Source organism: Ascidiella aspersa, chromosome 2, assembly GCF_963924565.1.
Source record: "Ascidiella aspersa chromosome 2, kaAscAspe10.2, whole genome shotgun sequence".
NCBI classification, from domain to species: Eukaryota; Metazoa; Chordata; class Ascidiacea; order Phlebobranchia; family Ascidiidae; genus Ascidiella; species Ascidiella aspersa.
Window position 1 is genome coordinate 20979333 of NC_139448.1, and position 19687 is coordinate 20999019.

The 19687-nt window shown below is 35.1% G+C and overlaps 1 protein-coding gene and 2 pseudogenes across 1 annotated transcript in view; 1 reads left to right on the forward strand and 2 right to left on the reverse strand.

The window, feature by feature from the left end:
- Positions 1 to 666: 666 nt before the first annotated feature.
- Positions 667 to 19687, forward strand: part of LOC146164294 (epidermal growth factor receptor kinase substrate 8-like) — a 48605-nt gene continuing 29584 nt past the window's right edge. Inside the window, exons 1-3 of the mRNA XM_083381063.1 lie at positions 667 to 883; positions 13261 to 13422; positions 19111 to 19260. Coding sequence (XP_083237189.1) covers positions 722 to 883; positions 13261 to 13422; positions 19111 to 19260 — 474 coding nt within the window. The 5' untranslated portion in view covers positions 667 to 721. The remainder of the gene's footprint in view (positions 884 to 13260; positions 13423 to 19110; positions 19261 to 19687) is intronic.
- On the reverse strand, positions 6162 to 6678 carry LOC146164295 (uncharacterized; annotated as a pseudogene).
- On the reverse strand, positions 8464 to 8980 carry LOC146164296 (uncharacterized; annotated as a pseudogene).

Here is a 19687-nt window from a genome sequence, read left to right on the forward strand (position 1 = left end):
GTAACATTTAACCTTAAATGGCAACTTTGTGCTGATTTTTAAAATTTGGAATTTTTATATGATCTTAGCGTGGTTCGGGCCCACATGCAAAATGTGGCCCCGAGAGTGCCTGTCAAACTATTTTTTTTGCCAAATTTAACTATGTAGACGCAATTTTTTTCGTGTTTTGTGCAATATTATATTCTTTGAAAAACAGCTAAGCAAAATGTGCTAGCCTGGCTTTTGTTTAGCAATTCAAGTTAGTATTACCATCCAATAAGGTTACAAAATATAAGGTTAAAACTCTCTTTTCAGTAAACTTCATCACCTTATCTGCAACCTTTAATGCATGTCAATAAATTCAGCTGTCTGATCAGGTCTGTTTTACTAAACTTCAGTTCGGTTTTATTATTTGGCTTTGTTTTGTGAATACAGCTTGTGTTACTCTGTTTTACCATCTCATCCTTAAAGCTGACTAATATGCACTTAAACAGTTTTTACTGACGATAATAACGTAGAGAGACTCGGTAGGCTGTTCTGTTAATGCAAACAGCATATCTATCCAAGGATAAAGTGCCACTGTTTTTAATGCTCACCACCAAACAATGCTATTTATGCACATTAAATTTAAAATTTAATTCACATAATGTTATAGTTTAAGACATATATTTTCTCTCGACAGGGATTGGTTATTAAATAAAATCTAAAAATAACAAGCTGCCTTACTTCAGTTTGGAAAACAATGAAGCCTCCTATGGCTGGATCAGAGGCTGCAGCAGAGTTTGTAAATAAGAGTGTAGGTGCGGGTGGGGCTCAACCATCAGCTAAAGCAATTTATGAACAAAGAAAAAATTATGCAAAAACTGCTGCAACTATTGGAGAAATATCAGAGTATAAAGTTGAGGTAAACAAAACTTAAACATGTTTTATCTTATTAGGTATGTAAATAACTACTTAGAAAATGAATACCTAATAATGGTAAGGTACAACATGCTCCCTAAAATTATGCCTGTGTAATATGTTAAAATAGTAAGCCCGTTATATGCACATTTAAGTTCTCTCCTTTCTTAATCGGTCAAAAGGAGTGGTTTTCAATCCGTTCGCCGCTTAATCTGTTCGTTTCGCGGACGGCCGAAATCGTTAAATGTAGAATGACCTGCTTTAACGCAGTAAACATCATGCCACTTTTGGGGCATTATGACGTAACACAAACGGCTAGTCGTAAACAAAACAACAAGTTTAGCGCATAAGGAAATAATATTACATAGACGTTAGATACTAATTTGTGACAGAGGGGCTGGTCTAGAATCTTCAAAGTGGAACATTATTTGGGTTAGAATGCTGGTTTGGGTAGGTTTAAATAGTAATACTTGGCCCACCCTCACCCAAATATTGAACATTGCTTTTTAATTGTTAAACGCTGTGGTAGGATTTTAGGCCAGCGCCAAATACAGTTTTCATCAGTCATGTTTGGTACATCTCATCACCTTCTTTTGTAACTTTCCTGCACTGATATTCTGTGTGCCAGGTAAACTGAAGCACTATACAGTCAAAAACATACTTCGGCAAACCAAACTCAAGTAATTCTTGTTTTTTTTTCAATTTAAGGTTTATCAAAACGAACAAGCAGCAATAAATTGCTAGCGCAAGGAGTAGCCTAAGCCGAAAAATCGGTTGTGTGTCAGAGGTTTACTGGAATATTACATAATAATGCATATTAGTGCAGTTTGTACACTCAAGCTGGCCGCCATGTAATTACGACGCTGGAACGGATTACTTTTCAATCCGGATTGAACCTTAATCTAATCTGCCCGCGAAAGGTGCATATAAACGGGCTTACTGTTGCAAGTCAAAGTTTATGCTTTAATTCACAAATCTGTTGAAAAAATAGTGGTATGAATTCTGTAAAATTTGACCGTATTTAGAGGTTCCACATAGATCCCAAATTACATTGCTGACTTTGTAAAAATTGGGAATTTATCCTTAACAAAATACTTTGTTAGGTATGTCGTATTTAAGCAATAGTAGTCCAATGGTCAGCCATTTTAGTGCGCCGCACTAAAAACGTGTGCAGCTCTATTAAAACAAATTAGGGCAATTTTCTGTCCTAAAGTAGCTCTAATATAACTGATTTGGCCACTTTTTTGCCGCATGTAGTTCAATAAAAAACTCAACTGCACACTTTTTTGCCCATGTGGCTTTAATAATTTTAATTGATGTATGTATGCAGTATGTACGTTTCAGAGTTCAAATTTCACTGCAAGCTAGTTGTTTTTCTAGCCTGGCCTTGCTTGCAATTATAGTCCTGATCAGGCTAACCGATTTTGATGAGACGTTTTAAAGGCATATAATGGGTGCCGATAATGGTGCTATGGTTGTTTCTTGACGTGGTCCCTTCCGAGCCTGTCTAGCTTAGTTGGTAGAGCGACTGTCCCTGTATGACCGTAGGTTATCAGTTTAAACCTCACCACCAGCTAGTTGATTTTTAGCCTGGCTTACACCACAGCGCCGGTCAGACTAGGGCGTCCAAACGTAGTCACCATAATGTCCGATGCCAGACCGCTGGCCCCCGATTGTCTCATACCCTCTACCCACAGGTTCGGGCGTTATTTAGGCCTTCTTCCGATAAATTTAGGCCTTATTCCGATGAATTTAGGCCTATTCCGATAAATTTAGGACTTACACTATGGTTTTATAGATTTTTTTGCTTTAGGCATTGTTGCTTTTTAGGTCTTATTGTGTGTTCCCCTTCATTTGTAGAATTTCCAGATTTTTCTGTTTTGATTTTAAACCTATAAACAAGGTATAAATGAGTTATCATGTGTTATTATTAGGGCGAATATTTTTTTAATCTACAAAATGTAATTTTGACCTAAAAATATATTTTTTGACAAAATTTTCACCTACGAAATACATTCATTTAAACAATATTGTTGTTTGTAGTACTGCAACAGTGTCTTGTCGTTGCCACACGGTTTTAATGTTTTACTGACTACTGGTCATGAATACAAATGTTTTTTTTAAGTTTCTGCAAAACTCATGAAAATGCTTAGTTGATATTTCTGTTATTTTGAAAAGACAAACAACTTTAAAAATTCTCAAAAAAAAAGATGCTGGTTATTTTACAAAAACATTGTGTAAACTGTAAATTACAAAATAAACATAATTGCAGAACATTAACTAAAACCTAGTTGTCGAAATATGAAATAGCATATGTGAAAATCACAAGTGAAAAATAAAAGCAAAATATTGTTCAATTCATTTGTCTAAATCAGAGATAAACAAATATATAATGCAAAAACGAAGTTGAGCTAAACCTAATGCAATAAACTGGGCCTGAGTGGTTAATTATACAAGCTCATGTTACCATATATTGCTCTAATGAAGATATAATACAGTTATAACGTTTTTAAATATAACTTAAGTTTTAAACTGAATGACAATTTCAAATAGCTGACCATAGTTTTTTCATTTTGTAAATGATTTATGTGAATTCGGCGGGCCAGATATGGGAAAATTAAGTACTTGGCGGGCCGGAATAAGTACTGCCATAGCCTGCATGTTTTGTCGCATAATGGCGGCTAATGTTGTACATTTTAAACACGGCAACACTTTCATTGCACGTCAAACATACTGCTTTCTTCAAGTACAAAACTTAGTAAACTGAAAATCAGTTTGTTTGGATGTTATAAGATAAACATATTTCGCTACTAAAAGCATCATCAGTATTATACATCCAAACATTCTGTATCATTGACGTGCAACCAGAATCTTTCGTTTTTCACCATTCAAATTTAGGCAGATGTTGTAATTCGAAGGAAAATTCTGATTCTTGCCGACTTGAGTGAAAAGTACTCGGCATCCAATCCTTAAATTCGCGACACTCCTTGTCAAACTTACGTTTCTTGGCAAATCCATAGGAAAATATTGCTTGTATATTCTAAATATAACAATAACTAACAATCACTATAAATTGACATAGTAAGCAAGTAGTGGGGGATTGTGGCAGAACGTGGCCGCGGGCCACATTATTATGTAAGACCGGAAACTGTCTGCGGGCCACTCAAAATCCCGCAGGTAGTATGTGGCCCGCCCCTGGTATAGAGCAAGGGTACCCAACCTTTTACCTGTTGACGGCCACATTGACAGTCTTTATTTATCTCACAGCCGCCAGTACAATTTTTTTAGAGGTAACTTCATATGAGTGACATCACAGAACAATTATTCTTAAACATATTTGTTGTTGTCTAACAATCTCATGCAAAAATATAGAACAGAAATACAGTCCAATTATAAAAAGATCGTTTATTGGGTTTGCTTATTGGGTTTTTCAATGTGACAGCTAGGGATGCTCAAAGTAGAATATCGAATCCTTGGATTCGAATCCAGATGGGATTCGAATCCAATTCTGCCATTTATTTCGGGTAATTGGAACCGATATAATTTAATGTTTTACCGTCGATTGTTGCTCCTAATTGCACAAACGCGTGTGGTAAGTTGGCCTGTCGCCGCGGCGACCAATTTATAGTGCTTGCTTTAAATGTAACCTCGTAGTGCAGTGTCAGCGTTTTTTCGGGCGACCAATTACCGCGTCTCGCGATAACGTTCGTCTAATAATTAAGTGTCAATCAAGCGTTATTGGGCGAGCGGCTAACGTGTAATGTCTGGTGTGGAGTTCGCAATTTCCCTAAATGCGTTAGTTGCAAAGGTAACATAGCGTTGCAAAACGTGCTGGCCGTCCACAAAATGCGCTATGGGGTTATTTAAGGTCAACTTTAGGCCAATATTTAGGGAAGTTATGCAGTTATGCACAACGTAATAGTCAAGAATTTGTTATGTCAATAATAACTTTGTATTCTTTGCAGTACATCATTTGTCTGCATAACAGATCATGTTAGTCAAAAAGAAGCAATAAGACTTAACAATGCTTTCAAAATCAGGACCGAATTACTTAAGACTTCTGTGTGCAGTGTTGCATTTTCTCACTATTGGCAAATATATAAGTTTTGGACACAACCTGGACAGTTGACATATTACAGTTTACAGAACGGCTTCAGATGACAGTTGTTAAGAATGTTAAACATATGAGAGAGTTTTTTTATTATAATGTACACATGTTAGAAAATTGTTTGGGCGATTTATTGCTGTGATTGTGGGCCCTGTAGGGTAGATTAAGATCAACCCCTTCCCCAAACAAAATCGAGGTTAAATAATTTAATAAAAATATGCTAGGATTCGCTATTCTGGATTCGTTATTCTAGATTCGAAACCTATTATTCTAGAATACCTTGGGATTCTACTTTGAACATCCCTAGTGACAGCAGCTGACTGGCTGATCGTCAGAACATGAAGTTCCAAGGTGGCACCTAGTTTGTTAACCTTGGACCCTGGGCCTCCTGTCTGTAGTTTATGATTTAATCTTTTTTGATGTTTGTTATTAACAAAATACAGAATTTGTTTGTGTCTGGCTTTTTAATCCTCTGAATGTATTCTCTCTCCATTTGCTCAATAACAGTTTAAGAATCACTTACACAATTCTATTCGGTTAAACAAGGCTTATACTGCCGCTCAAACCTGTCCCATAGTTTTTACATAATTCCACTCACAACTCACATAACACATGCCTGCTCAGCCGTTAATTATGTATCAATTTCTATTTTACCTTTATGTGACATCACAATTCAGATTGTTACACATCTTCTATACTGAATTCTTTTTGCATCAATCAATCAATAACTCAACTTGTTTTAGTGCAGATTGATCTAATTAACTGCACTCCCCAAAGGTAAAAGACTCTATAGCGCAACTGACCAAGTGTAATCTAATCATTTTTTTCACATTTAAATAGATTACACTAGGCGACATTTTTCAACTTTTTTTTAATTTTTTTCAAATAATTGATTGAGTTTACCTAATTTAACTATGCTGATTCCGAATTTGCAGTCAGAATTTACCCATCACGTCACACTTTTGTGCAAAAATTGAAAATTTTACTCAAAAACGGTTGTATTAAGGGCGTTTGTGCCCCCTATTACAGGTCAAGAGCTCCGTACGTAAAGCCTACGAGGTGCTTAACTTACTCACTTCAGTTTGGGATTGTGTTAGCTTAAACCTTAGACCCCAATAGCACATGATCATATTTATTTACTCAATAAACTTTTCATTCAAACAACTTTTCTTTATTATTTCTTATTGGTCTTTGGCTTGAGTTTTCTTCTTTTAGCTTCGCAGTCACGTTTCAGGCACCAACAGTAGTCCGCCATCATCGTTACATCCCATCGTCCTTGATACCGCGTTTCCATGGTTTTGATATCCTGATAAAAACGTTCACCTTGCTTCTCACTCATGTCACCCAAGTTTTTAGGAAAATTGTCCAAATGTGCGTGTAGAAAATGAACCTTTAAACTCATTACACCCAAGTGCTTGATAAGAAACCAACATGTTTTCTACAATATTTTGGCAATCCAGGTCTTTAGTATTTCCAAGAAATTTAGATACAACTTCTGTGAAAGAGAGCCATGCTTTTTTTTCCACATCCTTCATGCTAGTAAGAAATTGGGGGTTTTTGGTGAGAGTTCTGATTTCAGGTCCAACAAATACACCTTGTTCAACTTTCTTGACACTTAAGTGAGGAAAACTTTCCCAAATGTATTTAAAACATGCACCTTCTTTGTTGAGAGCTTTTACAAACTGTTTCATGAAACCCAGTTTAGTATGTAATGGTGGAAGTATAACATTAGGACTTAAAATCAACGTATACTTTCCGTGTATAAGTGCTATATTGCAACTTTGAAAGCAAAAGTTTCATATTTTTGTAAGACTCCTTCATGCTAGTTGAATGAGCTACAGGGATAGAAGCAAATTGATTTGTATTGTGCAACAATACAGCTTTTAAGCTTGACTTTGATGCATCAATAAAGAGGCGCCAGTCACTGGGAATATACACTGTTCCCAATTTCTCTGTAAGACCTTGAACATACACACAATAGACTAAAGAGGGTTCGGAGGCAAAGAAGCGTGTGTATTCACTCTCACGATGCTTATACCAAGCAAAATTGGCATCTGTGGTAAGCATACGTTTGGCTTTTAATCTGGAACCCACAATAAGAGTCTTTCGTTTTTCACCATTCAAATTTAGGCAGATGTTGTAATTCGTATTCTTTGCAGTACATCATTTGTCTGCATAACAGATCATGTTAGTCAAAAAGAAGCAATAAGACTTAACAATGCTTTCAAAATCAGGACCGAATTACTTAAGACTTCTGTGTGCAGTGTTGCATTTTCTCACTATTGGCAAATATATAAGTTTTGGACACAACCTGGACAGTTGACATATTACAGTTTACAGAACGGCTTCAGATGACAGTTGTTAAGAATGTTAAACATATGAGAGAGTTTTTTTATTATAATGTACACATGTTAGAAAATTGTTTGGGCGATTTATTGCTGTGATTGTGGGCCCTGTAGGGTAGATTAAGATCAACCCCTTCCCCAAACAAAATCGAGGTTAAATAATTTAATAAAAATATGCTAGGATTCGCTATTCTGGATTCGTTATTCTAGATTCGAAACCTATTATTCTAGAATACCTTGGGATTCTACTTTGAACATCCCTAGTGACAGCAGCTGACTGGCTGATCGTCAGAACATGCAGTTCCAAGGTGGCACCTAGTTTGTTAACCTTGGACCCTGGGCCTCCTGTCTGTAGTTTATGATTTAATCTTTTTTGATGTTTGTTATTAACAAAATACAGAATTTGTTTGTGTCTGGCTTTTTAATCCTCTGAATGTATTCTCTCTCCATTTGCTCAATAACAGTTTAAGAATCACTTACACAATTCTATTCGGTTAAACAAGGCTTATACTGCCGCTCAAACCTGTCCCATAGTTTTTACATAATTCCACTCACAACTCACATAACACATGCCTGCTCAGCCGTTAATTATGTATCAATTTCTATTTTACCTTTATGTGACATCACAATTCAGATTGTTACACATCTTCTATACTGAATTCTTTTTGCATCAATCAATCAATAACTCAACTTGTTTTAGTGCAGATTGATCTAATTAACTGCACTCCCCAAAGGTAAAAGACTCTATAGCGCAACTGACCAAGTGTAATCTAATCATTTTTTTCACATTTAAATAGATTACACTAGGCGACATTTTTCAACTTTTTTTTAATTTTTTTCAAATAATTGATTGAGTTTACCTAATTTAACTATGCTGATTCCGAATTTGCAGTCAGAATTTACCCATCACGTCACACTTTTGTGCAAAAATTGAAAATTTTACTCAAAAACGGTTGTATTAAGGGCGTTTGTGCCCCCTATTACAGGTCAAGAGCTCCGTACGTAAAGCCTACGAGGTGCTTAACTTACTCACTTCAGTTTGGGATTGTGTTAGGTTAAACCTTAGACCCCAATAGCACATGATCATATTTATTTACTCAATAAACTTTTCATTCAAACAACTTTTCTTTATTATTTCTTATTGGTCTTTGGCTTGAGTTTTCTTCTTTTAGCTTCGCAGTCACGTTTCAGGCACCAACAGTAGTCCGCCATCATCGTTACATCCCATCGCCCTTGATACCGCGTTTCCATGGTTTTGATATCCTGATGAAAACGTTCACCTTGCTTCTCACTCATGTCACCCAAGTTTTTAGGAAAATTGTCCAAATGTGCGTGTAGAAAATGAACCTTTAAACTCATTACACCCAAGTGCTTGATAAGAAACCAACATGTTTTCTACAATATTTTGGCAATTCAGGTCTTTAGTATTTCCAAGAAATTTAGATACAACTTCTGTGAAAGAGAGCCATGCTTTTTTTTCCACATCCTTCATGCTAGTAAGAAATTGGGGGTTTTTGGTGAGAGTTCTGATTTCAGGTCCAACAAATACACCTTGTTCAACTTTCTTGACACTTAAGTGAGGAAAACTTTCCCAAATGTATTTAAAACATGCACCTTCTTTGTTGAGAGCTTTTACAAACTGTTTCATGAAACCCAGTTTAGTATGTAATGGTGGAAGTATAACATTAGGACTTAAAATCAACGTATACTTTCCGTGTATAAGTGCTATATTGCAACTTTGAAAGCAAAAGTTTCATATTTTTGTAAGACTCCTTCATGCTAGTTGAATGAGCTACAGGGATAGAAGCAAATTGATTTGTATTGTGCAACAATACAGCTTTTAAGCTTGACTTTGATGCATCAATAAAGAGGCGCCAGTCACTGGGAATATACACTGTTCCCAATTTCTCTGTAAGACCTTGAACATACACACAATAGACTAAAGAGGGTTCGGAGGCAAAGAAGCGTGTGTATTCACTCTCACGATGCTTATACCAAGCAAAATTGGCATCTGTGGTAAGCATACGTTTGGCTTTTAATCTGGAACCCACAATAAGAGCAAACTTTTTTGGCAAATTTTAATCTCTGACAAAGCATTTAGTTCCGCTTGATTGAACTTTGGCTGCTGATCATCATCACACTCATACTCGGAACATTCTTCAGACAAAGTCTCTTCGCTGAGAGAATATTCTTCAGCTGTTTGTAGGCCTAAAACTTTTGGAGGCAATGGTATTGGGACATCTGACCCATGAGGAATCGGTCGCATTGCGCAAGGCAAATTAGGGTATTGAATTTTATGCTTATTTTTTACATTGAATCCAAAAACAACACATGAGCAAAAGTAACATTCTTTTCCATGTCCATTCGGTTCTCTCTAAACCATTGGCACACCAAATGCTAAAGATTTTTGTTTTCCAATGCTCCACTGCCTTAATGATGACACAAAAGTACGACACACTTTGTGCGGGGCCCATGGCTTGTCTTGGTCCCCTAATTTTACACCGAAATAGGCATAATAGACATTTTTGACAAAATGTGTTATATTCTGCTGGCTATGACAATAACAACTATGACCCAACAGCAAGAAATACTTCATAGAACAGGCTGCTATTAGTAGTGAAATGCAAAATTTTAAATCACAAATTATAAAAAATCTTGACGTGATAGAAAAAAAGCGACTTCATATTCGTAATCAGCGTAAGCAAATTATCTTAGAAGTCACCATTTTAGCCAGAAAATAAAAATCATGTCGACCAGTGTTATGTATATTTCAACTGAATTAAAACTGACAAAGCTTCCGACAACAAAAAAGTAATGCAAAAGTAAGATAGTAGTTTAACACGCCTAATTTAAATTATTTGGTAAGCAAGCAACTAATAAACTTTTTTTCCTGTTTTCACTTGGAAAGTAGTATTTGCTTGACTTGTATTACAGCTTCAGTGTATTCAGTTCCATATATAAGGATTTGTAAATAAAAATTCAACCTGGTAGAAACTGCATAGTACGTTTAGTATCAACATAGAAAGTACTTAAGCAGCTTACACTATATCCTCACTAATTAAAAAACTTTAAAAAAAAAACTTAATAATTCAGTCTTCTAATCTGGAAAATGAATACAGCGCAGATACCAGCATTCAACTGCCAGAACGGTTTAACGACTTAAAACCAGGGCTGCGGAGTCTGTTAAAAATAACCTGAGTCCCAACTCCGACTTCGGCCAACAAAAATAAACCTGAATCCGAGTCTAGGGTCTGACTCCGGCTAACTGTGAGTTTTGTCAAGCCCCAAATCAAGCTCATTAGGGATGCTCAAAGTAAAATATTGAATCCTTGGATATCCCATCTGGATTCGAATCCAAGAGTCCCAACTCCCGAGTCCGACTTCGGCCAACAAAAATAAACCTGAATCCGAGTCTAGGGTCTGACTCCGGCTAACTGTGCGTTTTGTCAAGCCCCAAATCAAGCTCATTAGGGATGCTCAAAGTAAAATATCAAATCCTTGGATATCCCATCTGGATTCGAATCCAATTCTGTCGTTTATTTAGGGTAATTGGAACCGATATAATTTAATGTTTTATCGCCGATTGTTGCGCCTAATTGTACAAACGCATGCGGTAAGTTGGCATGTCGCTGCGGCGACCAATTTATAGTGCTTGCTTTAAATGTAACCTGGTAGTTCAGTGTCAGCGTTTTTTCAGGCCACCAATTACTTCCCGTCTGGCGATAACGTTCGTCTAATAATTAGGTGTTAATCAAGCGTTATTGGGCGAGCGACGAACGTGTAATGTCAGGAGCGGAGTTCGCAATTTCCCTAAATGCGTTAAGTTGCAAAAGTAACATGTTTGGCCATCGAGAAAATGCGCTATAGGGTTACTTAAGGTCAACTTTAGGCCGATATTCAGCGAGGTTATGCAGTTATGCACAGCGTAAATTGTGAAGTATTCGTTATGTCAATAGTAACTTTGTATTCTTTGCAGTACATTATTTGACTACATAACAGATCAATTAGTCAAAAAAGAAGCACTAAGACCCAACGATGCTTTTAAAAACTGTATCGAATTGACAAAGAGTTCTGTGTTCAGTGTTGCATTATACTCACTATTGGCAAAAATATAAGTTTTGGCAACAACCTGGACAGTGGACATGTATTACAGTTTACACAACTGCTTCAAATGATAGTTGTTAAGCATGTAAAACATTTTTTATTATAATGTACACATGTTAGCAAATTGTTTGGGCGATTTATTGCTGTGAATGTGGGCCCTGTAGGGTAGAAAAAGATTAATCCATTCCCCAAACAAAATCGAGGTTAAATAAATTAATGAAAATATACTAGGATTCGCTATTCTGGATTCGTTATTCTAGATTCAAAACCTATTATTCTAGAACACCTAGGTTTGTAAAGGGGTGGAAAATTTCCGGGAATTTTGAAGGACCCGGGAATATTGGGAATTTTCAAATTTGGCATTTATTATGTGTAAAACATTTGTTAAATATTTCATCAACCAGAGAAAATATTAAAAACCTAAAACCTATCTTGAGCATTTCTCGACGAGCAGGAGGAGATGCTAACCGGAAGCAACTAGTTCAGGCTCGGCAACCGTTTTCTAGTAGCGGGCCTAAACCAAACGAAGAAAGGTCTCTGAGGCCGCACAATAAGTTAACTAAGAATTGTGGTATTAAAATGTTAGAACAGCTGTAAATCAGGCGGGTATCGTTTTTTTCGCACTTAAAAACGTGTTTAATTACATTTAATGAGGCAGTAAAGTGTTGGCGCAAACCTCGAAAAAAGCAGTTGATTGGTGTAAAATTTGAGTCCACACGTCGTCATCCATATTACTAATAAAAAGTGTAGAGAAACTACTTTGAAGAAACGCGATAACTTTATTGGTTAATCTAATTCAGCGGTCCAATTTTCTTTTCATAGCGGGCCAAAAACAATTTTTTTTTATCTTGCAGGCCAATGTTTTTAAATAGCAATTCTTAGACTTGTTGCTGGCAAATTATACATGGCCTATGGCAGTAAAGAAGCACTAATCTCTTGAAAATACATTACAAAACGTAATCAACCGGATGTATGAAGATCATTCGCGTGTAGCGGGAAAAGTTTTTGCACTCACGTAGTTAAAATAGTCAAAAAGTATGTGAAATGGACTCGTGTCTATTTTGTCAAATAGGTGGCGGGCTGGATGAATTACTTTAATGGGCCGTTGGTTGCCTACCCCTGAACTAGTACAACGACTTTGTAACTCACAAAACAACAAATGTTAAACATTTAGCTACCGTAAGCTGGGGTTATTTTGGCCCAGACCTGTCAGTTGTTTGTAAAAAAACAGATTGGTTTTGATTTATTTTTGCAGTTAATAAACTAAACCATGTGTTTGTATATTCTTGAGTATTTTAGTTATACATAGTACTTTTAATCCAAATAGTTTAAGGGCATTATTTTCCTATTTCAATATCAAACTAAGATTGTTTTAAAAGTTTCCTAAAATTCCCGAAAATTCCTGTTAATTCCCAAAATTTCCATGGAAAGTTTCGGCTCCAAAAATTCCCGGGAATTTTGCAACCCTAAGAACACCTTGGTATTGTACTTTGAACATCCCTAGTTGTTATGCCACGCTTGTGATTTCGATTTGCATTGATTCTAAATTTTCTTGTTAACCTTGTTGTTGCTAAAATAGTATGGATGAATACATTTGTAGCTTTCACAGATTGTCACTCTTAACTCTAGATGTGTAGGAGGGTTTTTTTGAGCATGAGGCCATGCTTCCCTAAAAAATGTACTTGAACAAAAAGGAAAAAATCGTGATTCATGTAAATCTTATAGTATGTTTTAATAGGGGAGATTGAAAATCGGAATTATGTGGTAGAAAAAAAAAAGTTTATTTATATATAAAGTTATTCTAATGGAACCTACAAATTTTAGCATTTGGCAACTTTTACAATGGAAAGGAAAGGTGCTATTCTAACAATAGAAGACAGCATCCGAAAGTTGAAGTTGCTGGATGCAAGAGGAAAAGTATGGACACAAGAAGTCTCTCTTTATGTTGATGACAAGTGTATCAAGCTATTGGACCTCAAAACACATGTAAACTAAACCCTTTTTGTAAAATTATTCAAGTCCTAAACAATCTCAAGTTTTTGTGAAGACCATTTTATTCTAGAAACAACAACCACCAATTTTTTTAAGCAATATAAAAAATATCACCACAGAAAGCTATATTTTAATCTAGTCACTGTGAATTAAGCAGTCTTGTTATTTAGGAATGTGTTTATATATTATGTTGTGTGTAGAGCAGAATCTCTTGAACATTTTTAATGCAGGTCCTTAAAAAATGTTGCTTTACTTAGACCAGGGTAGGTATTAATTTTTTTTGCATAGATGACGTCAACAAAACAAACATACAAAACTTGCTGTTTTCAGGTCAACTAATGTGTAAGAATGGTTCTGAAAATTTGGGTTCAGCTTTTCATTAAACCCCCTAAAACCAAATCCACATAACCTTAAAGGGGGTCCCTGGACCCTAGTTTAAGAATCAAAACAATTGGTTTAAAAGTTTACCATTCAGGGCTTTTTTCAAAGAAACATGAATATTTGTTATTTATGTGCTTAATATTGCTTTCACCCTTTAATCAAGGAGTAAATAACTTCATATAATACTCGATTAATTTTTAATTATCTTATCGAGTTGTTTAGCCGTATTATGAAAACTATATGTATATCATGTAATAGCAATGGATCGATAGTTGCAAGAAGTACTTTGAAGCCTACAGTGTGCTACCTTGTGCCTTGTAGTAACTAAGTAAAATTTTCTAGTCTGGAAAGTCGTCGGCCCTCTGCTGATATTTTTTATTTGTATGTCATACAAGCTTTAAAGACAATAAGCAGTATGGCAGAATGCTGGCTACTTTGGTATGCCAAACTGATCCAGATACCCAATGAAATTGGTGCAAAAAATCTTTAATTTAATTTATTTATTCTCTTTTTTGAAAGATCCATCTCACAAAAAAAAATTGTAGGTCATATTTTTTTTTAAATTTTGCAAATCTAGGAACCATGGGCGCCGATTTTGAGGTGCTTAGTGTTCTCTGGGCACGCCTAACAATACTTAAAAGTGATTGTTGTTTGGCGATGAAGTCATGTTGTAAAAGCTTTTCTAGTTTTTCCAAATATGTTGTAACAAAGTCATCTGATTTTTTACTGTTTTATTACTGTTTCTAATGTTGTTCGGTCCACTGTCAACCACAATTTGTAAGTTATTTGATCTATTCCTTCATCTTCAAAATATTTCTTAAGAGTTTCTTCCAGTTTCACAATATTTGTTTTAAAATGTTGACATTTATTGAGGTGGCAGTTTGTTGATGAAGGATTACAAGTAATTTTACACAAAAAATCTTTGTATATGCAGGTTTTTTGTTTATCACTTCCAAGTATTTTCCATAAACGTCCGCCTTCGATCATCAGCTTAACATTTTCATGAATGGTGCATACACAAACATTATGTGTTCCACTAGATCCGGGTAGTACCACTTGCTTTGGCCTTAATTCTGTAAACTTTGAAATTCCAACTTTAATACTAGGATTGTCAGTTTTAAATTTAAGATGTGCCTTGTTTATTGTGCATAAAATTAGTCGTTTTCCAAGTGATTTTCTTTCTCCATCCACTACCACTGAAACAACATCTTTTATCCCAGGCATTTGTCTGCTAATTTCATCACTCAAATAAAATTCCTTTACAAGATCAACTGTAGATTGTATTAGTGGCTTACCAGGTTTAGGGTCGATAAAATTACCTTTTTGTTGAACAACTCTTTGACTTTGCGCACCATATAATTTGGTGCATCAAATTCCTGTTGAGTTTGCCTAGTGCTCTATGATTGCGGTACCACAGTCAAAACTTGGAGTTTTTCATATCTTTTGCTTTTCTCAAATTTTTCTTCCAGCTGATTCATAATTTCTTGAAAGTATTTGCTTTGTTTTTGCTCTTTAACAACATTTTCTTGCTGAGCATCATCACTTATATCCATTCTTAATCTTTTTCGAAGTGTACCAGTCATCTGTTTAACTTTTTCAGACCCATATTTTTTATTCCTATGCAGCTTTCTTAAGCTTAAAGGAGACTCGCCTACTGTGCAAAGATTTGCTCAAATTTACAACATCTACTGCTGTATCTTGAAAAATTTCGTCAGATTCAGATGATAAACTTGGATCAGTTATTGAAACATTACTGGTTGAAGAACTTGGTGAATCTTTTTCTGCTGTAACAAAACTTTCAGAGGCTGATGCATTTTGTAAAACATGAATGCGACAATGATGACAGAGTTTTTTTCCTGGCACCAGATTTAAAGATGAATGTTTCAAACAAAAACTCAGAGAAATTTCCCTAACATTTTTCAATATTTTTTGTGTGCTTGCTAAATGGGTCACAGCAAGCTTTGTTATGATATGCATATTCTTTTAAATACTTTCTTTTATGGCCCGCACACAGGTTTGTAAGATTGCCCGTGAGTCCACACCTTATTCTTATAATTCCAAGCTCTTCAGCTGTTAAGTCAGAAATTAGCTCTTTACTAGAAGTTGCAAAATCACAATCTTCATTTATCAATAATCCAATATCACAGTTCATTTTACAGATTACTGAAAAATAAATACAATATTTTAAGCTCTCTGCAAGCCATTATAAGTAACTATTTTGCTGTTGAACTGCCTGTTAGCACAGCCTATTGATACTTTCTTTGTTCATTACTTAACAAAGAGTCCACTGTAATTTGCCTTTTTCCCATTTTCCCTATTCTTTATAACTCTTTTTTTTCTTTGTAATGCAACTTTCAGTTTTTTATTACTACAGATTAGGGATGTTCAAAGTAGAATATCGAATCCTTGGATTAGAATCCAGATGGGATTCGAATCCAATTCTGCCGTTTATTTCGGGTAATTGGAACCGATATAATTTTATGTTTTACCGCCGATTGTTGCGCCTAATTGTACAAACGCGTGTGGTAAGTTGGCCTGTCGCTGTGGCGAAACATTTATATTGCTTGCTTTAAATGTAACCTGGTAGTGAGTAGTGCAGTGTCAGCGTTTTTTCGGGCGACCAATTACTTCGCGTCTCGCGATAACGTTCGTCTAATAATTAAGTGTCAATCAAGCATTATTGGGCGAGCGACTAACGTGTAATGTCTGGTGTGGAGTTCGCCTAAATGCGTTAAGTTGCAAAAGTAATATTACGTTGTAAAACGTGCTGGCCGTCTACAAAATGCGCTATAGGGTTACTTAAGGTCAACTTTAGGCCAATATTCAGCGAAGTTATGCCGTTATGCACAGCGTAATTGTCAAGAATTCGTTATGTCAATAGTAACTTCGTATTCTTTGCAGTACATTATTTGACTGCATAACAGATCATGTTAGTCAAAAAAGAAGCACTAAAACCCAACAATGCTTTAAAAACAGGACCGAATTGCTTTAGACTTCTGTGTGCAGTGTTTCATTGTACTCACTATTGGCAAAAATATAAGTTTTGGCAACAACCTGGACAGTTGACATAATACAGTTTACAGAACTGCTTCAAATGACAGTTGTTAAGAATGTTAAGCATCTGGGAGATTTTTTTATTATAATGTACACATGTTAGCAAATTGTTTGGGCGATTTATTGCTGTGATTGTAGGCCCTGTCCTGTGGGGTAGATTAAGATTAATCCCTTCCCCAACAAAACCAAGGTTAGATAATTTAATAAAAATATACTAGGATTCGCTATTCTGGATTCGTTATTCTAGATTCGAAACCTATTATTCTAGAATACCTTGGGATTCTACTTTGAACATCCCTACTACAGAAACATAACATATTTTTATAAATATATGAGCAAAACACCAAAAATTTTGATGTTTTGTTAAAAAGAAGTAATTCAACTATTTTTCCAAAAAAAAAAATATATTATTTTATGTCCGGAGTCATCCGATTACCCCCTGAAACTTTTAAGTACAAAATCACCTATATTATTTTTTTCTGGTTTAAAGCAATATGTACAACCAAGACAGTAGCATGCTACACATTCTCATCTTTCTTTTGATATATTATAGAAGTTTTTGCCATTTACCATTCAGTTATTTATAAAACAATGTTAAAACTGCGCCATCGTGTGGAAATTATGCAAAAACTTTTTTTTGACATTACTCTTACATTTCTCAACCGATTAGGCTGAAATTTGGCAAATTCCACCTTAATGACAAGTACTTAATTTATGCTAACTTTCAATAAATTTGAAAGAGGTCATGTCATATGGGTGTGTTGATTTGATATGGTTTGACTCAAATACGCAATTTTTTCGCGCTCGCATCTTTTTGCCCAGTCTCATTATTACTTTATTTAATTTGCGCACAACTTTGACAAGAGCAGCAAGTTTATAAAGCTTATATGCTTTTCGACGTTACTTTTTGACGATTGCGTCATCTTTAAACATTTTATGCCCTGACCAAACAAAAATCATTGATCCGCCGCTGGCACGCATGTACCACTTTATGTGGCCTGCAAAACATATGCAAGAAATATAGTGGCCCGCGATGCTGTCAACATTGGACCACCCTGATTTCGACCATCTAGATCTTATATTCAAAATAATACTGCATATTTGGGTATATTATGTTGTTTGGTTACTATGTTTTTATAGATAAATTTGTCATAATTATTGTAGCTTTATAAGTGTTATTCAAGTATGTTAATGTCAGGCCTGATGATTGTTATTGTAGACAGCAAATAATTTATAATTTGAGTATGATGAGTACTGCAAGCAAGTTTTTTTGTGATGAGTATAAATATGAATTTGCACATGTTAAATCAATAATTTGAACCTACCTATTACTATTCGTTGAGTTAGCTTTTTATTCAGAGCAACTACTTGTAGTGATATTTACCATGAATAAGCCTATTTTATGACATTTCATAATTTTAACCCCCAAAAAATTGCTAAAATATTTACATAATAATTTTGGGTAATAAACTACTACATCTTCACAGAAAAGCTTTCTTTTTTGTTTAAGCAGATGGTACTGCTTATTGTGTAAGATGTTGAAATTTAACCCCAATGTTCCACAAACATTTGATTGTCTCAAACAACTAAAATAAACTGTTGCAAACCATTGGCAGGCCTAGTTTTTATGAAAAATAAAGTTTTTAGAAAGCATTTGCAACATGATGCATCTTTCTGAGAAAAACGTGCTAAACTAATCAAACCTCCGCAGCACAAAAATAACAGTTGTTGGCTTCCTAATGTGACCCTTCTGTCAGATTTTTACATTTTTTTTTCAAATAAGTAACTTAACAAAACACCCAGAGTTGTTCAGATTGAAGAGAGTAATTACCTGTTTTTAGAACTATGCTGTCTTAAACCTAATATGAAAAAGTGCAACTTGGACTGCTGGCACTCTCCTCATGATGAAATATAATTTTTTACAAACTGTACCCATATTTTGCTTAAAATGAGCTTCCTGTAAACACTTCCCTAAATAAAAAGAGGGCACATGTGTGCTTGATATTTTGCACGAAAGTTTTGTAGTGCTTATCTGATTTTAAATTAAACAATTGTTTGGGCATTTTTTGAAATAATAATCTGAGCTGGCCAAATCATGTTAAGAGTCGCCTAAATTTCAGTACTTGATGTTATAAATGTAGCCTGAAAAACACTTTATCAAATTGCCTTTTAGGATTATAATGCCAAACAGACTAACATTTTCAAAACATTTATCTATATGCATTTACAAAATTTAAATTGTTTTAGGAGGAGCTGGAGCATTTTCCCTTGATTACTGTTCAGCATGTTCAATCTGTGTTGAATGCATGTGTATATGATAACATATGTGGACTGGTGCTTAAAGAACCTGATCAAAAGACCCCTGACATCCATCTATTTCAGTGCATTAGTGATCATGTGAGTTGATTATTTTGTTAAAAATAATTCAAAAGTTTGTTTGCAATTTAAAGAATTTATAGAACAAAAAGTTAGGAAAAAGATAAAAAAGTTAGGAAAAGTAAACTGAAATAGTTGATGCGACACAACACATCTAATTGTTAAGTATTTTGTGATATTGCGTAATGATAACGCAATAATTTCCCGATCTAATAGAAAACTGTAACAGTTAGAAATGCTTAGCAACCCACCTGAAATAGCTTCTGGGTCGCGACCCACTAGTTATGAAGCACTGCCTTAACCCAAATTAATTTAGATTGGCTTCTTCCCTATATGACTCCCCAATACGCGACATTTAACCTCAACATAACAAACTATTATTAAATCATAATTAAAGTTTACAAGGCAAAGTAGACAAGTGGTAAAAATTATTTTAGCAAAATTTGTG